Source organism: Diadema antillarum, unplaced genomic scaffold, assembly GCF_040938485.1.
Source record: "Diadema antillarum isolate AM-2024a unplaced genomic scaffold, OU_Dant_1.0 seq00000660_RagTag, whole genome shotgun sequence".
Lineage (NCBI taxonomy): Eukaryota > Metazoa > Echinodermata > Echinoidea > Diadematoida > Diadematidae > Diadema > Diadema antillarum.
In genome coordinates, this window is record NW_027271572.1 from 839741 (window position 1) to 867691 (window position 27951).

The window sequence follows — 27951 nt, forward strand, 5'->3', positions numbered from 1 at the left end:
ATGAAAATGGCGGCCTCCACGCTTGCTAAACGTCCGCTGGTTGACGCAAGTTACGACGACGATAGTGACGATGATTACGGTAAGATAACCTGTATATTTGTGAGCTTTAAAACTTATTGTAACCATCAAACATATATGTGGCTAAATGAAGGCATGGAATTCTAGAAAGCGCCTCCCTCAATTACCAATTGAACGTTTGACTTTGTCGCTGGTCCCATATATTGATTTTTCCGTATGTTTTTATTTTCACCCGTAAGTAACCGCAGCGCGCAGCAGCGACCCCATACGGACAAATACGTACCGTAAAGGTACTGTGTTACAGCGCCCCGCGACGGGGTTAACCCGTAAGTATAGTTTGCCTTCCGCCAAACACGCGTTGCGTTGTATGCGTGTGTATAATGTGGCTGTAGGACCTGTAACCGCAGCAGCGACCCCATACGGACAAATACGTACCGTAAAGGGCTGTGTTACAGCGCCCGCGATCCAGCGACGGGGTTATAGGACCTACTGCACTGTAAACTACTGGTATACACTGCCTTCTGCTTAACACCCCTCGCATTAGATATCAAGCTTAAATTCAACTAAAAAAATAAAATCTGTTTGCTTTCATTTGATGTTTAGAACAAGACATAAATTCAACCATCGCATCGTCAACATGGACACTCTACTACTCTCGCTCTAGATCTATAGGTCTAGTATCAATACATAGTAAATTTACTTGTAGTTAGTTGTCATGCCCGCCCGCGCCTGGCCATCGCCTATCTACCAATCAAGTTATCAATGCCCTGTAGTTAGACTCTATTGCCATTGCATTGGCATTAGATTGGCTGGAGGTGCATTGCCAATGACCCCTATTCTATAAATTGAAGTACCAACTTTAGCCTTAATTTAAAAAATGTACATGAAATAATATGAGCAAGTTTTGTTAGTCATCAGAGTTAGACTATGTAGGTAGATTTAAGGAAATGCAGAGATTAAACTTAGTATGCAATGGCAAATATCGAGTCCATTCTTGCTAGACGGAGAGCTATTTAACTTTTAGTTTTGATATACTAGAGGTCTCTAGGTTTTTTACTAGAGACTAATGTATATGGGAATTAGGATAGACTGTCTAAATATTAATATTTATTATTACTTCACTTCAGATAAACCCTTTAAGATTCAACTGCTGGCTACATGTAGAAACCTGTACTTTTGTGTGCAGTCAAATTTTGGCATGGGAGGTTGAACCTTGGTATGAACTTTTTACATCGGACAAGGAGTGTCTGCTTTTTTTCTTTTTTTTTTGCACCGCGCAAAAAGACAACTTTTTTTAGAGGGGTATGTTTGAAGCATATTTTCTAAAAACTGGAGCAAACAATTGACATAAGTTGGCTGAATTCATAATTTCCAGGAGTCTGTGAATAAGTGGTGTCATTTTTAGCCGAAATTTCATCCTCTGAGTACGGAATTCAATGCCTTGAAAAAAAATGCGTCCGGTGATACGATATACAGTTGTAAAATCATTAGAAACCGTGACTTCAAAAGTTACATCAGGTACTATCAAAGGTTTCCTCAACTACAATGTAATAATGTGCTTGTGAGAAGAGCACATCGCATATTGCAGCAAAATTGTACACTTTTAAAAATTCTTTGTTCTTCCCTCTGTAGCATCTCCAGCAAAAGTCCCAAAGGGACCAAAGGTTGACAAAAGCCGCAGCTGCCCTTACCTAGACACAATCAATCGGTGAGTTGTTTTGTGGCTGTACATGCTGTAAAAGTCGAAATTTTCGCGGTGTTGAAATTTTAGCGCATTTCGCGCAACCAGAAACTAGCACAAAAATAAAAGCACACGAATATTTTTGCTTGCCATATGTTCCTGTGCATGATGTCTTGATTCCATGGAATTAAAAACATGGGAAGCTGTTCTTACTCGGCCAAGCGCGAAAAATTATTCACACGAAAATATCCACTTTTACAGTACATGACGGCATTTTGTGATGCAGATTTCAAATATCACCCTATCTCTAGTCAAACTGCAGAGTAATTAATGTGGAATTCATATACAGTACATACAATTGTAGTACTTGTAAAATGTTTTGAGTAATACAGATTGATAACTCACTGCTTCCCAGAGGTTTTATGCTTTTAAATGGCTTGATTGAAATTTCTCACTATGTTATGACACTACTGGATGAGAATGATAAGGGCATTTAAAGGTGCCTTGAACACTATCTATGGTTTGAGTGGCAACTTACGCCCATATCATTCTCAACTAACAACATGTACGAATATGTAGTTGGTTTCCTTGCAGCAGTTCGGTATGAAATACGCTGTATACAACAACATGGAGGTGAAGTTACTTTCAGATTTGTTTCAAAATTGATTCATATTTGACAGTCAAATCAAGCCATCATCTATGATGTCGCATATGAGAATTACTTCTTCATTCAGAAGCAGAGTTGAGGATTAATCTATGATGAAGCAGAGTTGAGGATTAATCTATGATGAGGTGCATTGTGATATTATACAGTAGTTGCCCTGTTATCTCAGGAGGATTTAGGGAGTTTTTTTACAACACTTGTAAAATTTAACAAGCCTGTGCTGATGATATTGGGGCACACCCTTAAGTAATAATCGCTTGAGTCTTGCCCAGTATGTGATGCGTGCAATAAGCAGTAAGTTTGTTTGTTTGTTCATTTCCATCTGAGAAGATGGCTGGATAGCCCATATGCAGCAACGTTAAGCTGGTCTTCCATGGGGTCCAGTTGGATGTGAGGTGGGACCACTTCACCGGGTTAAACACCCTGCTCTTTGCGATGAATGAATGAAGTGAGATCTTTTACGTACATGAGTTGTTACTCTCTCATACACAGGACCTCCATTTTATGTCCTATCCGAGGGACAGAGAGTTGCTAGACTTGCTAGAGGGGATGGTATGCTTACACACAACGTTGCTAACTGTAAAAGTGGTTTCTTTTGCGTACAGAAACTTCCGCGGTTTCCATTGGTGCCGACTTTTTCGCGTGTGTTTAAATTCGCGGTCGGTAATGATAGCGTTGCAACAAGCGACGAGTTCAAAACATTTTCGCGTGATGTTAAATTCGCGGTTCAACCTCAAAGCGCAAAAAGCACGAAAATAAAACCACCACGAAAGAAACCACTTTTACAGTAGTCCAGACTCGGGTTCAAACCCGGGCCCTTAGGATCGTGAGACAGACGCGCTACCCACTGAGCCAACTCACCGCCCTTAAGACTGATGACACAGACTGATGACACAAGCACACACAATCAAATGGATTCATTTCATACATAATGCAGTGTAGATTTGCTAGCACAAGCAATTGAAATTGTGTGCAGTGCTGTCATGGAGTAAGCTTTGTTATGTGTGTTCATTTGATGGAAGTGTGCTGCATCCTTCTGCAACTGTTAATATGCATCCCTTACTCTGCCTCTAGTACCAGTGCAACCTTCAAGTACAATAACGTCATAATAAGTGTGTTACTTGCAAAGACTTCACGGTGCACATCACTTGTACTGTGGTATCAAACCATTCTCATCCTGCAACTGTAAAATTCCTTATGTGCTGCGAAGGCAAAATGTATGTCGAGTCATGGTTGCACCATAATGCCTCCAGAAAGATCACCTCCCAATTTGTAGTTTCACCCGTGTTGTGTCTATCATTTCTAGATATTGCATTTACAGCTGTATGATGTTTTGATATTTTTTACAGGAGTATCCTAGACTTCGACTTCGAGAAGCTCTGCTCTGTGTCATTGTCACATCTGAATGTCTATGCTTGCCTTGTTTGTGGCAAGTACTTTCAAGGTTAGTGTACTGCTTTTACAAACAGTTTGGCAATTCAGTGATGTCATATGTGTGAACTCACCTCCCATTTTCTCTGGACTGTGAAATTTAAAAGAAAAAAATAATAATTTGCCTTTCAAGTGAATTTCCATACAATGATTGTAAATATTTTTCTATTCAATCCCTGCTTGCAAGAAATATAATCCATCATCAATGACGAAAAAAAGAGAGATTTTTATGGAATTTTATGCACAGGTCAAATGGCAGGTGAGCTCACATGCTACATCATGGAGTTGCCAATTTGTGCTTGATTGCTCAAAACTTCTGAATATCATAACTTTCTTAGTTTTGATCAAAATATGCTCAAACTTGTACTGTCCTGTTCTCATTTTGATGCTTCTACAACATATTCCCACAATCAAATTTCCAGAGTGGGCTTTCCCTTTATCTTCTTAGTTTTGTGCATTAGTTAGCTACGATCAATTTGCAACTAAAGGCTTGGCTGCCAAGTTGTCCATGTGAATTGAAATATAAAAGTGACACATATCTTTGATAGGTTCTTGCTAAAGAGGGGGAAGAGCCTGAATTTTGAGCTTGAACGTTTAGATTTACATTTTCAGTTTCTCTTTACAAATCCCAAATGTTGTAAAGATTAAAAAAAAACCAACAACAACAATAACTCTTTGACCCACACCTTACAACATACATGTAGTATGCAAGGATCATAATGTTTAAAGTAATTTTATCATTATTTCAAATTTCTATGGTTGTCATGTGCTCTTTCTCCATTTTTGGCACAACATGTGGTCCATGTTTATCAGTATGATAATTAGTGTTATTATTCGTATTTTATTACTGATATTGCTGTTGTAATTATCATCATTACTTCTACTAGTACAGTCACTACTACCACCACTGCTATAATTACCATATCATAATTATTACATCATCATCATCATCAACATCAACATCAACATCATCACTGATGTCTGCCTCATTATAATGTCATTAGTTTTATATTTGCTGTTGTGGCTTTCTTCCCAGGTCGGGGCCAGAAGTCCCATGCATACACCCATAGTGTACACATCAACCACCACGTGTTCCTGAACCTCCACACCCTGAAGTTTTACTGTCTCCCAGACAACTACGAGATCATTGATTCATCTCTCGAGGACATCACTGTGAGATGATTTCCCTTTTTGTAATCCTCGTAGAGGTTGACAGATATATTTATCTGTTCATTTATTTCATTGTATACTCCCATTCAGAGACACAAAGGCCTGCTTAACAAGGGAGCCCTGTGTCAATATACATTACAAAATGTGCACAATCATAAACAAAAACAAAGCAAACATAAATATGAATGATGCATTTTATTGACAATTGATGTGTAAGAGCATAAAAAAAAGAAAGAGGAGTATCACCTTTCAATCAGTGGTCGTAAAGGATGACATCCTAAAGCATCCGTGAAATATTCATCAATCATTTTGAAGCCAGTCCCCACACGTTCCTTTCAGCTAAACTTTGGAGAGCTGGAAATGTGGCGAAATATTTCTTTTTAGTTTGGTGGGATGGTTGATGACGCAGTTTAGTGGCATACAGTGTATATGTATGAATGCAAATCCTAATATTGTACATTCATAGATGGAAAAGCGCAAACTTTGTAGAGACTCCACAGGGTCAACACAGTGTTAGATCTATCATCAGGCAACATCGAATTTAATGTACCCTGATATACATTCATTTTGATTAAATTTGTATGTTACCAAAAAAAAAAAAAAAAAAAACATGTCATACAAACACATAAAATGTACCTTCATGTTTTTCTCCTCATGTTGTAGTATGTGCTGAAACCAACTTTCACAAAGAGGCAAATCCAACAGCTAGACCAGGATCCCAAGCCATGCCGGGCCTACGATGGCACCACTTACACGCCGGGCATTGTGGGACTGAATAATATCAAAGAGAATGATTACTGCAATGTTCTCCTGCATGTAGGTGGTCCATTCCTTTGCATCACATTTCTTCCTCATTTTTTATTTTTATTTTTAGTCAATGAAAATATAGCAGATTAGAACTTTGGTGATTAAAGTTAGAAACACATTGCATTATAAATATCATAATCCATGGCTGTTTTATGTGTTCTACCCACTATTTTTTCCTTTTGTCAGTAATATTAAGTCTGTGGCATCCTTGTGTGAGCATCTCGTTTTTCTGTGTCATAAATAACTGAGAATTTAAAAGTGTGTTATTGTATTCAATTACACAGTGTATTTACTCATGTGTGAAATTGATTGAATTAGGATTTTTATGCAAAATATGGCAGATTATGGCAAAACCTTAAAGGTAGGGGATACCTTTTACAGACCTCCCAAAATGCAGCAAATCATTAAATATGAACCTCAGGGGACTTGTTTAGGCCACTGCTGAGAAATTTGGAAGTCAACAGTTATCTACAATTTGAATAATGCACAAAACTCAACTACTCAGTAGTTCTGTGTGTCAGCCACACTTAAGCCTTTTTGTTGCATTCTTCTGCATTTTTTATCTATAAATACAAATCTAAAAGTATAAGAGCTGATGTAATAACATATAGAGTATGTGGCAAGAATGTATATAGAAATGTTTGTAAGTTTTGATGAACTTTCTTCACAAAATGTGCATGATGGACACACATGCAGTGCATGGGTCTGGAAAGGTAGCCTAGTAATGTACTGGAATTTACGGTGAGCCCCGAAAAAAATTCAATTCAAAATCTAACGGTCAATAAAGATGTACTAAATGTTACCTTCCACTTTCAATACTTTATGGGAGTTTCTGAAATGATACTCTCTTCAACATACCACTGTATTTATACAACTCTTCATTTAAGGCATGCAAATGGGATTCCCTACCTTTAACCCTCTTATAAGGTTGGGCGGATTCTTGTCCCCCCCCCCCTCCTTTTTATATAGTGATTCCCAAAATGCTTCACAGGTTTCAATCACATTTGAAGAGCATAAACTTTGACAGGGTATTCACATCATTTGTTAACTGCTCTATACTTGGTCAAATTGGAGAGGTTGTGGTGAAGTGTAAGATGGAATCAATTTTCTGTAATATGTGCGGGAAACATGAAATTCAGATTGCCAAAGTAGATAAATCCAAGTGAGTAAATGTAGAAAGAAAGAGATGATGGAGGCATATCTGACCGCATCTCTCTGTGTCAAAATTGTAGACTTTCCATGTGTTGTGGGATTACTTTTGACATTCTATCTGGTTTTCATATCTGTTCTTTCTGAAGGCACTCTCGGGCATCATTCCACTCCGGAACTACTTCCTCCGAGAGGAGAATTACAGCGGCATCAAACTCTCTCCTGGCAACATCATGAGCATCTTATCTCAGAGGTTTGCATAGTAGACTGTGCCTGATATGTCTGTGTGTTTGTACAGTTCACTCCCGTTATAACAAGCACAATTATAACAAAACTCTTGCTCCAATGAAGTAAAAATTCAGGACCCCAAATTATTGTCTTTGATATCGTAGTATACTTTATTATTTGGTTCCATATATGCCTAAATGCCAATGTTGCGAAAGAAAAATGCCAGTCCCAAGGACTTTGTTGTCACAGAAGTCACCTGTGGTTGTTTAGTATCAGTGTTATTGCTGTTTAGTCTGGTTGTCTGTTTTCCTCCACCAAGCTATACTTCTTGGTCTATTCTATATCAGCTTATGTAGATGATGAATGGAGAATTTCCTTATTTAAATAACAGACAACTGACAGAGACGAAAACAATTTACATTTAAAGATTTTTATCATATAGAGATTGTATTTCATAACCATGGTTGTGAGAGTACTTGCAGAAAAAGTGGATAAAATCTGAAACTCATGAAAAAGAAAAGGCTAGAGTGCATTAAATGGTGAACATTTCAGTGCATTTTAATTCCCAAAAGGTCTGAAGAGTGGGTTCTTGGTAAAGCAAAAGCGTTTGAATTCAGACTTAAGTCTAAGATGCATTAGATCTTACATCCCTGCTTAACATTTTCATCAGCAAATGGTGTTGCCTAAGGATCGCATCCATTTTTTACAAACCCCCTTTCTGCTCCCTTTGTCTCTTCCTTTAACAAAAAAAACAACACACAGCCTTACAGGATGTATATATGTTCATGTCAATAGGAAAGAACGCATGAAATGTGCACAGTGAAGGTGTTGACCAGCCAACCACATATGGACCAAATTTTTGTCCCCGCCGAACGAGTTCGAGCAGGTAGTCCAAGAGTATTAGTTTTAACCTGGACATTTTTGGTAACAAGCTGATTTTTTCAGGATAAGTCCAGAAAAATGTCTAGAATAACATACTAAAAGTCCTCATAAATCCTCCTTGAGCGTTTTCCACAATCCAAGATGGCGTCCAAAATGGCCGCCATTTCCAGAAATTCTTGTAACTTTTCAACCAGAGAACCCAAATACAAAATTTAAATGTCTAAATATATGTTTTAAAGCATGAAGAACTCAATAAGATACATATCAAGAGATGTTGATGCACGCAAGTACCGAAATCCAAGATGGCGTCCAAAATGGCCGCCATTTTCTGAAATTCTTATAGCTTTTCAGTCAGGTAACCCAAATACGAAATTTAAATGTCTAAATATATGTTTTGAAGCATGAAGAACTCATTGAAACACATATCAAGAGATTTTGATGCACGCAAATACCGTAATCCAAGATGGCGTCCAAAATGGCTGCCATTTTCTGAAATTCTCATAACTTTTCAGCCAGGTAGCCTAAATACAAAATTTAAATGTCTACATATATGTTCTGAAGGATGAAAAACTCAATAAAGTATGTATTAAGAGTTGTTGAAGCTCGCAAGTACCGTAATCCAAGATGGCGTCCAAAATGGCCACCATTTCCTGATTTTTTTTCATAATTTTGCAAGTAGATGTCAACTGTACACACTTGGAATGTCGAAATATACGTTTTGAGTCTCAAGGAACCAAATTCAGAGATTTTGAAACACAAAAAGCACTTGAGCACTTCCAGAAATCCAAAGTGGTGTCCAAAATGGCTGCCATTTCCTGTTTTTCTCATAACCCTGCAACTACGTAACTGCGATACGCACTTAAATGTATAAATATATATTTTAAGACATAAGGAACCCAACGAAATACTTATTTAGAGATCATGAAGCACATAAGTAAAAATGAAACCACGTGAGTTCTTCCCGAAAACCAAATGTTGCCCAAAATGGCCGCCGTTTGTTCATCAAAATTTGCTGTTTTTAGCCTGTTTCAAGAGACAAAGAAATTCAACATAATGTTCGAGATTCAACAACTCAGAAGGTCCAGTGGAATCTTTCCCTTAAATGTGCACAAAACGGGTATAGGTTGGGTTGGATGCATCCCCCCCCCCCCCCCCCCCCCTCCTCCTTGGGGAAGGTGGTGGCCTGTACAATCATTATTTTCCAAATATTCAACCTGAAGTATTTGCACTTTGTCATTCAGTTGCAATCATAAAAATGCTAAAAGTCCCTCGCTCGGCCCCTTTTTATAGACTTTGTACACTTTTGAGATTAACAAATTTCCGAATCTGTCATCAAAAAGTGTGCACTAGATCTTTCACTTACAAAATGCAAAAGTTAGTTCCCTCATATTGAAGGTAATTTGCCCTAACTCTTCAACCGCTCACTTCCCCCAATATATATTAAATTCCCCTTTTGATTAACAATTCCCAAATATTCCATCAAATGTGTGTAAATGATATAATTATTTCATTTCTATTCAAGTGTAAAAGCTCCTTCTTTTCTATGGGGGATGGGGATAATGAGACTATTATTATCTACTCTTCGAGAATGGATAATTTTCTCCATATAATACCAAGGGTGCATTAGGCCGTTTAATGACGATCATCGAAACGCAAAACTCCCTCCAGTCGAAAGTGACCCCCCCCCCATCATCTACTAGCTCATTGTCTTGAATATACTAGTCTTTATTCTACTTACACTTTTTAATAGAAACAAAAAAACTAGTACTTCATCAACAGAGCGCACCATGAAACTCGTTACCTGAAAAAAACAACAAATCTCCATTTTGTGGGAAGGTGCATCACCTCATATGCCTCCCCCGCATATTTTTTTTCTTACTTTTAGGACAAAAACAAAGCTCAGATATTTCACCAAAGAGTGCGCTAAATCTCTGAATTTCAAATTGGAAAATACAAAAATTTCTGAGGCATGGGAAGGAGCATTCTCCTTTCACACTTCTCCCTCCCCGACACTTTCCTGAATATATATTTTCCTCACATTTTCAAATAGAAAACAAATATCGGGTATTTCACCAAATGGATGCAACAGCTCGAGTGAAAATACGAAATTTTCCCTCGTGTGGGAGCAGGCAACCCTATAACCGCGCACTTTCATGATTGTATGTCTTTTTGTTCCTTTTTTGATGGAAACAAAAATCTAATATTTCACCAATAGGGTGCATCAGGATGTCTGAATATCAGGTCAGAAAATGCAAAATCTCCCTCATGTTGGGGGGGGGGGGGGGAGGGGGAGGGGACCCCCCACACACACACACACACACACCCTTCCCTAATCATATTGCCCATTTCTCTTAATACTACTTTATATCCAATTTCCTACTCTTTGATGGAAATAATTCAATATCTTACCAAACGCTTGCACTATGTATTTCACTTTCGAGTAAAAAAAAGAAAGAAAAAAAGTCCCTCGTGTGGTGGAGGAGTATCCCCCCTCCATGCACAAATAACTTTACTTTTCAAAGAATTGTTTTACTTCTCAAGTGATAACTGACAGTTTCAACTGGAACTCACCTCATGGTAGACATCAAATGCATTGGTAATAAAAAGGGGCTAGCACTAAATTTTCATCTCATGTGCTTAAGGTGACGAAAATAGACCATGTGGTAAACGGATATTGCCTTGTAGTAGGCTTTCTGTTTAGCAACAAATCTGTTGGTGAAATATTTCTCTCGTAACAAGGACACACTCCTTGACGTTAACATGCAAATGCTTTTATTTGTATACTTTACACATAAGAACTATGTTTTAAATAAAAAGTTTCTTATAAAATATATTGACATTTATTTACATAATTGTGAGATAAAATTGGGACATTTTGCACCCCATTTTCCATATAAGGAAGAGCTCGAGCATTAAAATCAGCACATTCGTGCGTCTAAATCTCTTAATATGTATTTTATTGAGTTATTCATGTTTTGAAACGTGTAAAGACACTTAAATTGTGTATTTCTCTAGTTGAAAGGTTATAAAAATTTCAGGAAATGGCGGCCATTTTGGTTGCCATGTTGGATTACGGCACTTGTGTGCGTCAACATCTCTTAATATGTATTTTATTGAGTTCTTCATCCTTCAAAACATATAACTAGACACTTAAATTTTGTATTTAGGTTACCTGGCTGAAAAGCTATAACAATTTCAGAAAATGGCAGCCATTTTGGACGCCATCTTGGATTTCGGTACTTGCGTGCATCAAAATCTCTTGATATGTGTTTCAATGAGTTCTTCATGCTTCAAAACATATATTTAGACATTTAGATTTCGTATTTGGGTTACCTGACTGAAAAGCTATAAGAATTTCAGAAAATGGCGGCCATTTTGGACGCCATCTTGGATTTCGGTACTTGCGTGCATCAACATCTCTTGATATGTATCTTATTGAGTTCTTCATGCTTTAAAACATATATTTAGACATTTAAATTTTGTATTTGGGTTCTCTGGTTGAAAAGTTATAAGAATTTCTGGAAATGGCGGCCATTTTGGACGCCATCTTGGATTGCGGAAAACGCTCAAGGAGGATTCATGAGGACTTTTAGTATGTTATTCTAGACATTTTTCTGGACCTATCCTTAAAAAATCAGCTTGTTACCAAAAATGTCCAGGTTTAGGCCTTTTTTGACCTAATGCTCTTGGACTAAGGGGACTATGAAACGGGCTCGGTACGTGTGTGTGTCCGTGTGTCCGTCCGTCCGTCTGTGTGTGCGTCCGTGTGTGATCAAAATGTTCAATTTGCTACTTCTCTGTCATTTATGAGCCAATTTTGATTCTGTTTGCTTTATATGATAGCACTACATGGGAGCTTTGAATTTTCTACACAGAATTTCAGTTGTGACCTTTGACCTTGATTTTTGACCTATATTGTACATTGGCTACAAAATGCTACTCCTTCGCCATTTCTAACCCGATTTCGAGTCCGTTTGCTTTATGTGATGGTACTAGGTGAGGGCTTCAAAACTTCTACACACGAATTTTGACCTTTGACCTTGATTTTTGACCTATATTGTACATTTTGTTACAAAATGCTACTCCTTTGCCATTTCTAACCTGATTTTGATTCTGTTTGCTTTATGTGATGGCACTAGGTGAGAGCTTCAAAACTTCTACACAGAATTTTGACCTTTGACTTCTTTGACCTTTGACCTTGATTTTTTACCTATATTGTACATTGGCTACAAAATGCTACTCCTTCGCCAATTCTAACCCGATTTCGATTCCGTTTGCTTTATGTGATGGCACTAGGTGAGAGCTTCAAAACTTCTACACAGAATTTTGATCTTTGACCTTTGACCTTGATTTTTGACCTGTATTGTACATTTTGCTACAAAATGCTACTCCTTCGCCATTTCTAACCCGATTTCGCTTCCGTTTGTTTTATGTGATGGCACTAGATGAGGGCTTCAAAACTTCTACACAGAATTTTGACCTTTGACTTCTTTGACCTTTGACCTTGATTTTTTACCTATATTGTACATTTTGCTACTAAATGCTACTTCTGGCGGGGACATATATTACGCACCGCGTAATTTCTACTTTTCCTTGTTTACCATGTTACTGACATCTTTATAATCATATTAATCGGACACAAACACAATATGGTCTACACTTCAGTGTGCATTATCCTCACAATCTGTTTCAATAATATAATTCTGATGTGGCCAGTGAAAATGAGCAAAAGACTGCTGAAACTGCACAATCTACTATTGTGAAGAGAATTAAGGCAAAATATCTGATATCTGTATTGTGGTCAGGGTTTTTTACTTCTTACCTGTTGAGAACAGGCTGATTTTGCTGTGTGTATAACATGCATTTCCCATGTTTAGGTACCTGCATGAGTATACTTGGGACTGGTCTTCAAGGGGTTGATAGGTATTCAATCTGAATTGTAGTATTTAACATACTTGTTCTTGTCTAAAGATAAGTACTAATGCACTTGGTGCAGCATATATTCAAATGGATTTTACTCACAATATCGCTCTTGAGCATGGCACTACTAGACTGACAATACTGACAGAGTCGTATATGGAAGGTGACTGCTTTAGACTGAATTAGGCTACCCGGAGAGAATAAGATTATTTTATATTGTCACATATCATTTTCAATGCAATGTGTATTGTTGGCTTTTCACTGCTGCCCAGGTTTGGAGAATTGATGCGCAAGATGTGGAACCAGCGAAACTTCAAGGCCCACGTTAGTCCCCATGAGATGCTACAGGCCATTGTGCTGTGCAGCAAAAAGCGATTTCAGATCACCGAACAAGGTACTTAGCTGTTTCTCGGTACTCATTTCCATATATATGCGCTCACAGGTTCTGATTCCATATCCTTGATGCAAAGTTATGCAAGACAAATTATTTAGAGTAGCAGAAAGTGCATTGCCATGATAAAAGTGCACTATAGCCATAAAATCAGGAAAAGAGATTGCACATGGAACTTCTCAATCATGACTCGCACCAAATTTCTTCTGAATCACGTACAAATTGGAGAAAAACTTCATTCTACATGTCTGTTTCCTGATAAGTGCATTATGGTATCAAAAAATGCATCATAGCCCCAAAATCGGGAAGATGCCTTGCAGATTGAAGTTTTTCTCCAAGTTGCAAGTGATTTAGAAGAAATTTTGCACAAGTGGTGATTATGATGTAAAGTTCATGAAGATAATTTTTTATTTTTTTGAAAGGAGTAGCAGAAAGTATGATGCCATGGTAACAGCATATGAGTATGTCATTATTCTTGGCAGTGTACCAGAGCAGAGGTGGTGGGATATATATAGGGCCCTTCAATCATGCCGTCCATGAGTTCACCCTTTTCTAGGAGACAACTTAAACCTAAAAGGGCCGGGGGGGCGGAATCCGCCCCCCCCCCCTCGACGTTTCGCACTATGATTCTGTAACGCGAGAAGGCCTCGTCGTGAGGCTTCTTGACTTTCTTCATTCAAGTCTCGCGCAACTTTTGAGACCAAATTTGCAATGTCCGCTGTTACGACCAAAATCACTCCGAGAATGATCGCACAAAAGAAACAATCAACTGATGTTCAGGCGGTTTATTAACAGTAATATTGTAGGTACAGACTGGTAATCGGTTTCACATCAGTACAATAATGATCAATAGAAACAAATATAAGTCAGTAATGGAATCACTTACGTACGCATTACACGCAATATCCCTGGAAATGTCCAAATACGATGCTCGATGCACAAACGAATGATCCGCGATGCACCGATGAATGATTCCTCTGACGTAACTCCAGAGGCACAGGTTACGATAGTCCACAGTATAGATCCGGGGTAAAATCCACGATATACGTCCACGGCGAAACGTGCAGAGTCCAAATGTTGTGACGACCACGTCCAGTTGATGCGTTGAATGATGATTCACTTAATATTGTCCAGCTAGGAATCCAGCCCGTCACAGCTTTTCCGTAGCAATGTCCATTGACATAAAAATATGGAGTCTATCTTCAATGTAGGCAAATTAATTATCTGCAGGCAAAATGTCTCCCAGGCCTTATCTCCACAAACATAACAGGTCAGCAGGTAACACAGGACTGACTATAACAAGTCGCTTCAGAGCCAGAAGTGACGTAACTCTCAGAGCAGAGGTGTTGGGTACTCTGCCTACTGCAGAATTTCTCTGGCTTATATACTATCCATTCACCCCTTCTAGCACATTCTATAACTCTCTCCAACCTACTAGCCAGTCCAAGTTCCAGGAAACCTGGATGACTCACTGCGTAACTATGTACAAAACATCATTACCAAGAATAACTACCAATCACATTGGGCTACAGGGACAGTGCCTCACTCAGCCAAATATGTTAGCACTTCCCAGAACATTCTGGAAATGGGTGAAATCATTCTAGATTGAGTGAGCTATAATGTATTTCCTGTTACATGCATGTACTGTGTAGCTACATTGTATACCACCTAGAAAATTCTCCACTGATCTGGTCAGCCTGTATGTACTATATCTATACCACATAGAATGTTCTCCATTAATCTGGTCCACCTGTGTACATACACATTAAAACAGCCAGGCATACAGTACATCATACATGTACGTGTACATAACTACTAGTGTGTACATTTGTGACACCATCCCCCATGGGAAAAAGAAAGCCTTGCTGTAGCAAGGGTTTCTTTTACCTTCACAATTTCTTATTGTTATTTACAACGAATGTGAGGTAAAGTCCAAGTCAAGCAACAATAATCACATACTATCATATGCCTTTTGAATAGCTGCATTAATTCCATGTTCTCTTTTCATGGATACCATTTACAATGATATTGCTTGGATTCTCAGAGCTTATACAATCATATCGAACTGTTTTGCACACATTAATGAATATGCTAAACACATACACTGAAAATGATATGCGGTGAAAACTTTTCACCTTTGATACTCCCTTCATGTTACACTCTCGACAGAGCGTCGGCAATTACATTGTTTTTGCCTGCCACATGTTTGATTTTGAGTGCATATGGCTGCGTCATCATGCTCCATCTGAACAACCTGTTGTTCTTCATTTTGAACCGGTCTAAAAAGACCAAGGGGTTGTGGTCAGTATAGACTGTGATCTCCCCTTTGCTATTTGTCAAGTACACTTCGTATTGCTGGAGGGCAAGGATGAGACTTAGAGCCTCCTTCTCAATTGTGGAGTACTTCTTCTGGTATGCGTTCAATTTTTTGGAGAAGTAGCTAACTGGTCGTTCAGTGCCTTCTTCATCTTCTTGGAGCAAAACCGCTCCCACTCCTACATCGCTAGCATCTATTGCCACCTTGAATGGCTTTGCGAAGTCAGGAGCTGCCAAAACAGGCTCATTAGCAAGGACTGCCTTTAGTTTCTCGAAGGCTCTTTGACACTCATCAGTCCAGGTGTACTTTGCCTTGCCCTTCAGCAGGTTTGTTAGGGGGGTGACTACAGTGCTGAAATTCGGTACAAATTTCCTGTAGAAACCAGCCATGCCCAGAAATCTGAGCAACTCCTTCTTGGATTGGGGGATGGGAAAGCCTAGTATAGCCTCTACCTTGGCTTCTCTTGGCAATACTTGTCCCTGACCGACTACATGCCCGAGATACACCACTTTGGCCTTTGCAAATTCACTCTTTGCCAGATTAATCACCAATCCGGCCTCCTTGAGTCGATCAAAAAGTTGCCGCAAGTGTGTAATGTGCTCCTCCCACGTGTCACTATACACTAGGATGTCATCAATGTATACTACACAGTTGTCAAGTCCGGCAATGATTTGGTTTGTCAGCCGTTGGAAGGTGGCTGGAGCATTTTTCATGCCGAATGGCATTACTTTGCATTGGAACAAGCCATCTGGTGTAGCAAAGGCAGAAATCTCTCTGGCTTTGTCGGTCAAGGGCACTTGCCAGTATCCCTTTAGAAGGTCTATTTTACTGACATATGCAGAATTTCCGACCCTGTCAATGCAGTCTTCTAGTCTGGGAATGGGGAAAGAGTCTGTTTTCGTCACGGCATTCACCTTTCTGTAATCTATACAGAATCTTTGAGACCCATCCGGTTTGGGCACCATGACGATTGGGGAGCTCCAACTGCTTTTACTAGGTTCTATTATGTCATTGTCTAACATGTATTGAACCTCTTCCCTTACTTTTTGCAGTTTGCTCGGGTTTAACCTGTAAGGGTTTTGCTTGATAGGGTCAGCATCTCCCACATCAACATCATGTACAGCCAGAGGGGTGCAACCTGGTTTGTCTTTACACAGTTCTTTGTACTCATGTAACAGACTAGTCACATCTTTCCTCTGATTTTCAGGTAGGTAGTTCAGTGCCTCATCTACTTTCCCTAACATCTCTGAGTTAGACAACCTGGCACTAGAGGGCTCACTTCCATTCTCATCTTGAGCTTCTCCCTCTTCATCTACTTCTTCTTCTACCACCTGAGCTACGCCTACCGGCTGACTAGCCTTTCTCTCATAGTACTCTTTCAGCATGTTTATGTGACACACCCTCTGATCTTTTCGTCTGTCTGGCGTACTGATCACATAGTTCACATCATTGAGTTTCTTTTTGACATAGTATGGGCCACTGAACTTGGCTTTCAGTGGTTCACCTTGTATGGGCAGCAGTACAAGAACTTTGTCACCTGGGTTGAAAGTTCGGGCTTTGGCATTTTTGTCTGCCTTTCTCTTCATAGAGTCTTGTGACACTTTCAAGTGTTCCCTAGCTACCTCACAAGCCTTTGAAAGCCTTTCACGAAACTTTGACACGTAGTCAAGTAGGTGGACCTCATCATCCTCCGTCATGAATTTCTCTTTGATGAGCTTCAGTGGGCCCCTGACTTCATGACCGTACACCAACTCAAATGGGCTGAAACCCGTCGACTCATTTGGGGAGTCCCTCGTTGCAAACAGCAGGAAAGGGATGCCCTTATCCCAATCCTCGGGATACTCCTCACAGAACGCCCTAATCATTGTCTTTAGGGTCTGGTGGTAGCGCTCCAACGCACCTTGGGATTGGGGATGATAAGTTGACGACTTCAGCTGCTTCACACCCAAACGATACATCACCTCTTGAAATATGCCTGACATGAAATTTGACCCTTGGTCAGACTGCACTTCCTTGGGCAACCCATACCTAGTGAAAAACTGCACTAGAGCATCTACCACAGTCTTAGCAGTGATATTTCGCAATGGGATAGCCTCTGGAAACCGTGTGGACATATCCATGATTGTCAAGAGGTACTTATGACCCGACCTAGTCCTAGGCAAAGGTCCAACACAGTCAACTAAAACCCGACTGAATGGTTCTTCAAACGCAGGTATCGGAATCAATGGCGCCGGCTTCACTGAATGCTGTGGTTTACCAGCCACCTGACATGTGTGACAAGTCTTGCAAAACTCAGCCACATCCACATTCAACCCTGGCCAATAGAAATGCCTCATGATCCGATCCTTTGTCTTTCTGACGCCTAAATGGCCGCCAACAGGTAACTCGTGAGCAATCCTCAAGATCTCACCGCGGTAACTAGGAGGGACAACAACTTGACGGACCACCGTCCAATCCTCATCAGCTGGCCTATGGGGAGGTCTCCACTTCCTCATCAAAATGCCATCTTTGACATAATAGCACTCAGGGACCTTTTCAGCCTCAGCCTCAGAACACGCCGTCTGAGACAAGCCTTTCAACTCAGAGTCTGCCTGCTGTGCTTCAACCAAGGAAGACTTGCTAAACAGCCCATCACTGTTAGCCTCGGAGCCTAATACAGCAACCCCATCATTTAAATCCTTGAAAAAGGTTTCTGCCAACCAAACACCGGAATTCTCCTCCACATCAACAGAATCCGCATCATCTTGAACAGCTCTACGAGCCTGAGACCTAGTCACAACACAATCTGGGAAAATCCCAGGAAACTCCTCCTGCAACTGCTCAGTTTCAGCAACCACCACTGGTTTATCCGAAACAACTGGAGACGCAACCACCTTGTCCCCAGCCAAGTCATTCCCCAACAGGAAGTCAATGCCTGCCATGGGCAACTCAGGAACAACTCCAACAGTAACAGGACCAGAAACTAGGTCACACTTCAAATCCACTCTATACAGTGGTACTGACATATAACTGCCATCAACAGTCTGAATCAAGACTTTTGCATTCACTGCACTATCTGGTGGAAAAGTCATACCACCATCCACCATCAATGACTGAGAGGCCCCCGTATCCCGCAGGATGACCACTGGCTTACCTGCCTCACCAGAAGTACATGGGGTCACCTCACCATCAAACAAAAAGCTACGATAGCTCTCATCCACCTGCTTCATCCTATCTTTGAATTTGGGAGATTGACTTTCAATGGCCTGTGTTTCACTGAATGGGACACTGTTTTCGGGTAGGACACTTTTTGACATAACAAATCCCAAGTCCTTCTTTGTTTTGTTTTGCAACTTCCAACACTGTGACTTTACATGCCCTGTCTTGTTACAGTGAAAACATTTGATGACATTTGCACTTGTACTGGACCCTTTGTCAGATTGAGGCTTTGGTGCCGATGAAGTTTCAGAACTCGTGCCTTTTTCAGAACCAGCATTCTTTGGATTGCTCGACTGATTTTTGTCTCTCTTATTTCCAGAGAAATTCCTGAAAGGTGGTCTGTTGTCATTTCTGTGGGTCAGCTCATACTCATCAGCCATCAAGGCTGCTTTATGCAAACTTGTCACTTTGTGATCATCCAAATGTGACCTCACACTGAAAGCAACACTCTTTTTGAATTCTTCCAAGAGAACAACCTCACGTAGGTTATCAAAGTCCTGATCCACTTTCAGGGACCTGTACCACCTATCAAACATCATTTCTTTTTCACGAGCAAACTCAACATGTGTCTGGCCTGGTTTGCGGTACGAATTTCTGAACTTATGTCTGTACGCCTCTGGCACCAATTCATAAGCATTCAACACTGCTTTCTTGACTGTAGCATAGTCACGTGATTGCTCTTCAGAGAGAGATGAGTACACATCGGCTGCTTTGCCGACAAACACACTTTGAAGGAGCAAGGGCCAAAATTCCTGTGGCCAGTTCAAACTGTTAGCCACCTTCTCAAATGACACAAAATATGCATCAACTCTGTTTTCTTCAAACTTTGGCACCAATCGAATGTTCTTGGCCAAATCAAATTCAGGGGGAGCCCTTTCACGATTTTCAACAATCTGTGAATGAGCCAATTCTATCTCACGCAATTTCATTTGATGCTCCATTTCAAGTTTCTGCATTTCCATTTCTATTTCTCTAGCCCTTTCCCTTTCCTTCATTTCTAATCTCATCTTCTCTTTCTCCAGTTCTAATTTAGCAAGCTCAAGCCTTGTTCGATCAGAAATTTGAGCTTGATCTGGAGTGTCAATTTCTTCTTTGAGCTCCATGTGACCAGCTACTAAGTCAAGAATCTCTGCCTTTCTTGCACCTTGTGGAACATCAACATTCCAATGCTGTGCAATAGCAGTCAAATCACATTTGCGTAACCTTTGCAAATCTTTGAGGGACAAATCTGTCCTCTGAACAAATGCCTGAACATCCATTGTACTGATTGACATTGTGACAATGTGTTACACACAATATACAATTGAACAATCAACTCAACTGGTATTTTGTCTGTACCAATATTCTGGCTTCCGGAACGTTCCAAATTCTAAGTTTTGGCTTAAATTCACTTCTCGGACACAAGCCCCCAATTTTGTTACGACCAAAATCACTCCGAGAATGATCGCACAAAAGAAACAATCAACTGATGTTCAGGCGGTTTATTAACAGTAATATTGTAGGTACAGACTGGTAATCGGTTTCACATCAGTACAATAATGATCAATAGAAACAAATATAAGTCAGTAATGGAATCACTTACATGCATCCAAACTATCACAAAGTCGCTACAGTTCCCTGGTAGTGTCCAGATATGATGTTCGATGCACAAACGAATGATCCGCGATGCACCGATGAATGATTCCTCTGACGTAACTCCAGAGGCACAGGTTACGATAGTCCACAGTATAGATCCGGGGTAAAATCCACGATATACGTCCACGGCGAAACGTGCAGAGTCCAAATGTTGTGACGACCACGTCCAGTTGATGCGTTGAATGATGATTCACTTAATATTGTCCAGCTAGGAATCCAGCCCGTCACAGCTTTTCCGTAGCAATGTCCATTGACATAAAAATATGGAGTCTATCTTCAATGTAGGCAAATTAATTATCTGCAGGCAAAATGTCTCCCAGGCCTTATCTCCACAAACATAACAGGTCAGCAGGTAACACAGGACTGACTATAACAAGTCGCTTCAGAGCCAGAAGTGACGTAACTCTCAGAGCAGAGGTGTTGGGTACTCTGCCTACTGCAGAATTTCTCTGGCTTATATACTATCCATTCACCCCTTCTAGCACATTCTATAACTCTCTCCAACCTACTAGCCAGTCCAAGTTCCAGGAAACCTGGATGACTCACTGCGTAACTATGTACAAAACATCATTACCAAGAATAACTACCAATCACATTGGGCTACAGGGACAGTGCCTCACTCAGCCAAATATGTTAGCACTTCCCAGAACATTCTGGAAATGGGTGAAATCATTCTAGATTGAGTGAGCTATAATGTATTTCCTGTTACATGCATGTACTGTGTAGCTACATTGTATACCACCTAGAAAATTCTCCACTGATCTGGTCAGCCTGTATGTACTATATCTATACCACATAGAATGTTCTCCATTAATCTGGTCCACCTGTGTACATACACATTAAAACAGCCAGGCATACAGTACATCATACATGTACGTGTACATAACTACTAGTGTGTACATTTGTGACACCGCGCATACTTTTGCGAAGCCACGCCCATTTTTGTAACGGAATGTCGCCCCAAAACGGGACCAATTTTGTGATTTTGTGTACATTTCCCATGGAAAACAGGCCTCTGTCATGAAAGTCATAAAAACCTGATTATTTTTACAATTAATCACTTTCATTGATTAATTTTGTGCTAATTATGGTAGAAAAGTGGTCAGTGACAATTTCCAATGAAAAAACAAAGAAAAAACAAAAGTTGAAAAACAAAGAAATACGTAAGAAATTCTGAAAACAATAGAATACATAAGAATTGAAATGAGTTTTGGAAGTTTTTGTGATGTACAATTGTTGAATATGCTAAAACAGATTTGCAGATCAAAAATTAGACTCTCATTGCTTTTAATTAGGCTAAAATATCATCTTGAGCTTAATTTGCATAATTAATTAATTAAAATTAGAAATTGATTGTTTCAAAAAAATCTTATGACACAATCTTGTAGATTATGACGCGGGTCTCACGCATGCAAAATTTCATCGCGATCGCACCACCGATGGCCGAGATCTCAGGGGGGGGGGGGGGGGGGGGGGGGCAGAATCCATCCCCCCCGGTCTGAGCATAGCCAAAAAAGCCCGGCCCCTTTAGGGTTAAGGAAGGATATCATCTTTTCAGTGGCTGAGCAGTCACATATGTCCCTCTCTCCCTCGCACAAAACTGCAGTGGAAAGTTCATGCATGGCTGACTTACAGGTGGCAGGGGTTGTTCAGACTTCCCATGCACAGGTGGGCAAGGGAAGTCATTCTTATCCTACATATTGTGTGCATGCAAAGGTGGTGTTCATCATTCTCCCTACATATGTGTCCCCAAGTCCGACATAAGGTTTGAGACGTCAAGTTTGAGGCTTTCCTTCTCACCTATTCACAGATGGAAATTGGAGGAGAAAATCCATTGTCCCTGTTTCCCTGGGGCACTGTAGCATAGAGGATACAACTCCCGTCTCCCAATCGGTAGCCTTTTGTCAAGGCCCTCTCGCTCTATAGTGAAGAGGGCCCAGCTGAGTAGGGTCGCGCGAGGGCCTATGTCCTTGGACAAGATCTTTTTACCCACCATGTCCCTCTCAACTCAGGCACATGAATGGGTGCCTAGCAACACTAGGGTAGTGACAATGGCAAAGCCTTCTGGTAGAGCAGTGGCAACACTGAAGAGGCTACACTAGATAAAGAATACCATATTATTACCTCCTTCAAGGAGGTTATGTTTTTGCTGGTGTTTGTTTGTTTGTTTGTTTATTAATGGATTGGGATGAACATTACAGGAAAGGTTGAGCATGACATAAGGAACAGATGATTACATTTTGGTAGTGATGCAGGAATTTTTACGGATTTTATGAAGGATTTTTTGTATTTTGGCAGGTCGGGACAATGAACTTGGGAATTCAAGCTGCATGTATTTGAGGTTTGTGCTACGCGCACTAAAGTGCGTGCTCTGCTTCGATGAGGCACCGCACAGCTGGAAGCTGATGGTGTAAACAAAAGGCTTCTATATTGGGAAATTGGGCCATTTTCAGCATGCATTTGAGTGGAAATCACTGATCGCTATGGAAAAACAAGATCAGTGGTGGAAATGAGCTGCTTGGCAGAGGTCTGCACTCCTCAGTGCTTCTCTAATTATTACTATCATTATTATCTCATTCTTAGAGCCTCAACGACTCATATTATCATTAAAGACGACATATGAACTCTACGATGCCATCTTGATCGATTTGTTTATAACCTCCCCAATTCCCCTCCTGCATGATCTGCCACGCCTCCCTGTAGGTGACCCTGTAGAGGTGCTGTCCTGGTTCATCAACGCCCTCCACGCCTCCCTGGGGGGCACCAAGAAGCCCAACAGCAGCATCGTGTACAAGACATTCCAGGGCAGGATGAAGGTGTACACCAGGAAGGTCCTCCCAGCTGACATATCGGAGGAGGAGAGAGAGAAGCTACAGAAAACCGAAGAGTTCAAAGGTCAGAGAAGCTTGCCTTTATCAAGATTTGCTTGGTGTCACTGTCAAATATGATATTTGTGGCTTGGATATGTATCAATTTACACTATCTTTTACTTCCGCTCCTGTGAACTATATGCATATAATGGAAGGGAAATATATCTAGCGGTGTCTTGGATATACTAAATATAGATATTATAAAACATTGCTTCATTAATTCCTTTGTGTCCGAAGGCTAATGATAAGAAAACATGAAAAGGAACTGCTAGATTTACGCACATTTTATATTCAGGTTTGAGATTTTTAATCATTGCTTTACGTTAACTTAACATTTTCTCATCTATATTCATGTAATTTTAGGACTTTTACTTTGACTGACAATCCAGTGCTAATTTGCAAAGGTACTATAAACTTGAAAATTGATTTTGGATGTTATGAATCATGCATAGAGTTGTGCCACATAAACTGTTTATCATTATTTGGAGGTCATGGATGATTTTGCATGTGTCTTGTGACTCTCTATTTGCATTTCTGTTCATGCAGAGACAGTCCAGGAGCAGCCGTTCTTGTTCCTGTCACTGGACATCCCTCCAGCGCCGCTCTTCAAGGATGAATTGGAGCAGAACATCATCCCGCAGGTCCCACTCTCCACGCTCATCGCCAAGTTTGACGGACAGACCGAGAAGGTTAGCTTCCTCCTGATCCCGTATTACTCTACTTTTGTCATGGAATGTTGGATGTACCTCCCAATTGTTTCTGTTTTATAGGAATATTCTTATTTTTCAGGAAAGAAGATTTATTCAACCTTGTATTCCTATTTCAGTGAACATGTGGTGCTAGTGATATATGGGGATTGCTGAAAACTCCTATTTTTGTAAAGCATTTCTCCCATATGGTATCATTTATTGAATTTCAGGCTTCACAAGTGTAATGGAAACATGAGCATTGTCTTTATTTTCAGTCATTTATTTATTTTCAGGCAAAGAAATATAATCATATGGTCTTACAATAAATGTTTTGCTGACAAACTTCTGCAACCATAGGGTCTAAAATGTGCAATGACAAAAGTGGCTACGAGTCTCGGCATTTCCTCGGTTATGCTCATATTTCAGTGTTCTGTTCTCTCTCTGTCTGTGTTTGTGTGTGTATGTGTGTGTGTGTGTGAGGGTAACTCCATTCCACACATCATTAACCTCCTTTCCCTGCTACTCAAGGAATACAAGACGTACAAGGAGTCGTTCATCAAGCGCTACCAGCTCACCAAGCTGCCCCCGTACCTCATCCTGTGCATGAAGAGGTTCACCAAGAACACATTCTTTGTGGAGAAGAATCCCACCATTGTCAACTTTCCTGTCAAGTAAGTTTTGGCCTGAACCTCAAGGCAGGTATCCACAAACATATTTGAGGAGGAAGGACCTGGACTTTTGTGGGGTTTGATGCTCTGAAACAATACACCACTCGATGCAATTGATCTCACATCGAGTGATAAAACGCTGGCAATGCATGTACCCAGTCGCAGTCAATGCACATGCAATGATATAGCTGGTTTGTTTGAACTTTATGTATGTACATCTGGCTGATGTTCTGCTTTAGGCAAAAGCCATTATAAGGAACATGGATGCAAAAATCTTTCATTAGTTTGATAAGTAAGAGGCAATAAGCATGAAATGTACATGTATCATTAAAACACACAAACTGACAAAAGTTACACACAAAATTCATATAAGCCTACTCGATAAATTCTGTAAATGCTGTTAATTCTTGATTTTTCTATACACAGAAATTATATCCATGCTAATGTTTCTAAAGCGAGAACAGATAGTCAAAATCCTTTCCTTGCCTTGTGATCCCATCTGAATTATCTCTGTAATATCTAAATTGATATAGCGTCACTGAGGTGACAAGACCTTGTATCTCAAATTTCAGTGAAAATTGCTTTTGTGGATTGATGGTCAGATAATCACTTAAGTGATGTCCTGTCCAAATCCTAGCTGTCTTAGTTCCAAGCTGAAGCCACCACGGCATGTCAAAGGAAAGGCTATCCTATTTGATATAGTGCTTTGGCTGCCATGTTTTTTTGCTCTCCTGAACATTTGACATTTTGTAGATATGAGGTCTTGTCACCCCAGTGACAATATGATACTTCTTAAATAATCATGCATGACTTTACAAAGAAACTCTGCTCCACATACAAATTGACTTTGATAAGGAAGACAGAGAGAGAGAGAGAGAGAGAGAAAAGAATGGTGCATGTTTCATTGGAACGGAATAGCCATGATTTGTGAAAACAAAACAGCCACCTTGATTCTTTAATATGTAAATGAGCTGGCCCCTGTGTATCTCACGTTCCACATGTTTGCCCACAGAAACATAGACTTAGCAGAGTTGCTACCAGATGACCCGGAAGTACTTGCAGCTCACAAGTACACGACCTATGACCTGATTGCCAACATTGTCCATGAGGGAGAGCCTGGCAGGGGCCGAGGATCCTTCAAGGTTCACGTCCAGCACAGAGTAAGTGATAAGATAACCTTCTGTTTTGTCTCGTTACTGTTGGCTTTTGAAAAGCTCACATACAAATTTGTATGAGAGTAAATTTCTATTATATGAATGCTGGGTATAAGTGTAACTGTATATGCCATATATCTATCAAGTCTAATTTTATGTAAGTCAGGAGTTCCTGACAATTTTGTGATTGGTAAAATTCCCAATCATTGAGTACAGAAATGGACAGAGAAATGTATCTGTGCATGTTGCATTCATGTCGGATCAGAGTTTATATTTTCACCTTTTACAATTCCTAAATAGCACTAGACTTGCAAAATTTGTGAAAATGAAAACCTATAAACCATACATGTATAAACCATACATACTGTACCATACCATACCATACTGTATAAACCATACATGTATGTATGGTTTATACAGTATCAATTGCTTGGAATGTGTACTGTGGCTGTGTTAACCTATGTTTGCGTTGATAACCGAGGGAAAATGGACACGTTGTATGGAGTGTGCATCATACTATAAAGATTTCTGTGATGGTCTTTGCCGTTACTGAGGTTCTAGGGCAACAGAGGGTAAAGCAAATACGCAGTCAATGTTGTAGCAGTTTGCAGTATAGGCCTTGCAGTACAGGAACATGAAACCAGTGTTCCGACAGTCATGGACTCAATGATTCTTTGTGGCAATCTTGTTGCAGCCCACCGGGAAGTGGTATGCCATCCAAGATCTCCACGTGGCAGACATCCTTCCACAGCTGATCACGCTCTCTGAGGCATACATCCAGGTAGGAAACACCGACAGCTCCACCCACAACTCTGCCTCATCCCACAATGCCGCCCCTAAAATCAAATAATTCATTTATTGTTATGCAGCATTTGTTCTTATCCTGTATTAAAATAACAACATTTCACTGTATCGATTCCTTCTTTTTATTGAATTAGAGTAAAATACCCTGTTTGCAGCAGGCTTTGTACAGGGTGCCTATTTGTGGCAAGGGCCATTTCATTCATTGATGAAAAGGCCCAATCAGATGTCACTTCCCACAACACTTGCAAGCAACGCCTGCTTGTGAATCATGTGTTCTAAAGACTAAAGACGTAAAGTGGGACTAAGCACACATGATGTTCATTAGCCATTTTATTGATGAATGAAAGTGCACCTGCCAGAAATAGGCACCCTGCCACATATTGGGTATTTTACTCTAGTCTTGAGCAAATTTCGAGCAATGTGTAGGGAGATGTACATTTTGTAAAAAACACTGTTTATGTGGCCAAGATTGCCTTTTCATACATACAAGTTGAGCCCCTTGTATAGTGTCCAACTTTGTCCAAATTGATGCTGCTCTGTTACTTTGAATTCAGTGATTTTCGCTCAAAGCTTTGTTCATGGAATACTTACATCTATGCAAGAGAAAATTATGATTAGATATTGTATGCACATGAGATTAGGACTAATGCCTTTTTATATCACCTTTCTTTCCTTCCAATTTCCATTCCAGATTTGGGAGCTGAAACGTGACAAGCCGCGTGAAGCTGTGGTCAAAGCCATGCCTACTGTCATCAAGTCGTGACGTTTGTTGGTCAGCCGTTTCTTTCCCATCATTGTTTAACCTTGGATGGACGCTACAGGCAGGTGGAGGACCATGCTCTTTTCCAAGGATACCCGACAACCTCATTTCCCTCTGCCTCTGATAGTGTCCCCTTTGAGGTCTTTCATGCATGAGACCCTTTGGAGCTCACAATCCTGATTGACCATTTGAGGCAACACCTACAAATGAGGCCCATTGGGATTACAGTCTAACTGGCCAGTGATTGAGGTCCCATTCCCTAACGAGCCCTCTGACATCAAAATCATTACTGACCATCTGAGGTCAGGCACCAAAGTGGGCCCAGTTTAATAGATTGGTCTGGACTGGTCACTGTCGGTCATGCCCCACGGTTGAATAAGCCAGTTCGGAGATAGCTCATGTGCACATGGGTACAAATGACCTTTCATTTTTCTCAGTTGGTTAGGCACTTCACTCAATTCAAAGCGACATAATGCAGCAGCTTGTCCAACATAGCAATTTATGGAACTCGTATT

General features: G+C 40.3%; 1 protein-coding gene across 1 annotated transcript; it reads left to right on the forward strand.

The window, feature by feature from the left end:
• LOC139736666 (ubiquitin carboxyl-terminal hydrolase 39-like) lies at positions 1-27895 on the forward strand. Its single transcript, XM_071647417.1, has 13 exons — positions 1-79; positions 1651-1726; positions 3713-3807; positions 4831-4967; positions 5628-5780; positions 7070-7173; positions 13223-13344; positions 23195-23386; positions 23908-24050; positions 24579-24721; positions 25731-25878; positions 26567-26653; positions 27368-27895. Exons 1-13 carry the CDS (start codon positions 1-3, stop codon positions 27437-27439), a joined length of 1551 nt encoding a protein of 516 aa, XP_071503518.1. The 3' UTR covers positions 27440-27895.
• Positions 27896-27951: the final 56 nt, after the last annotated feature.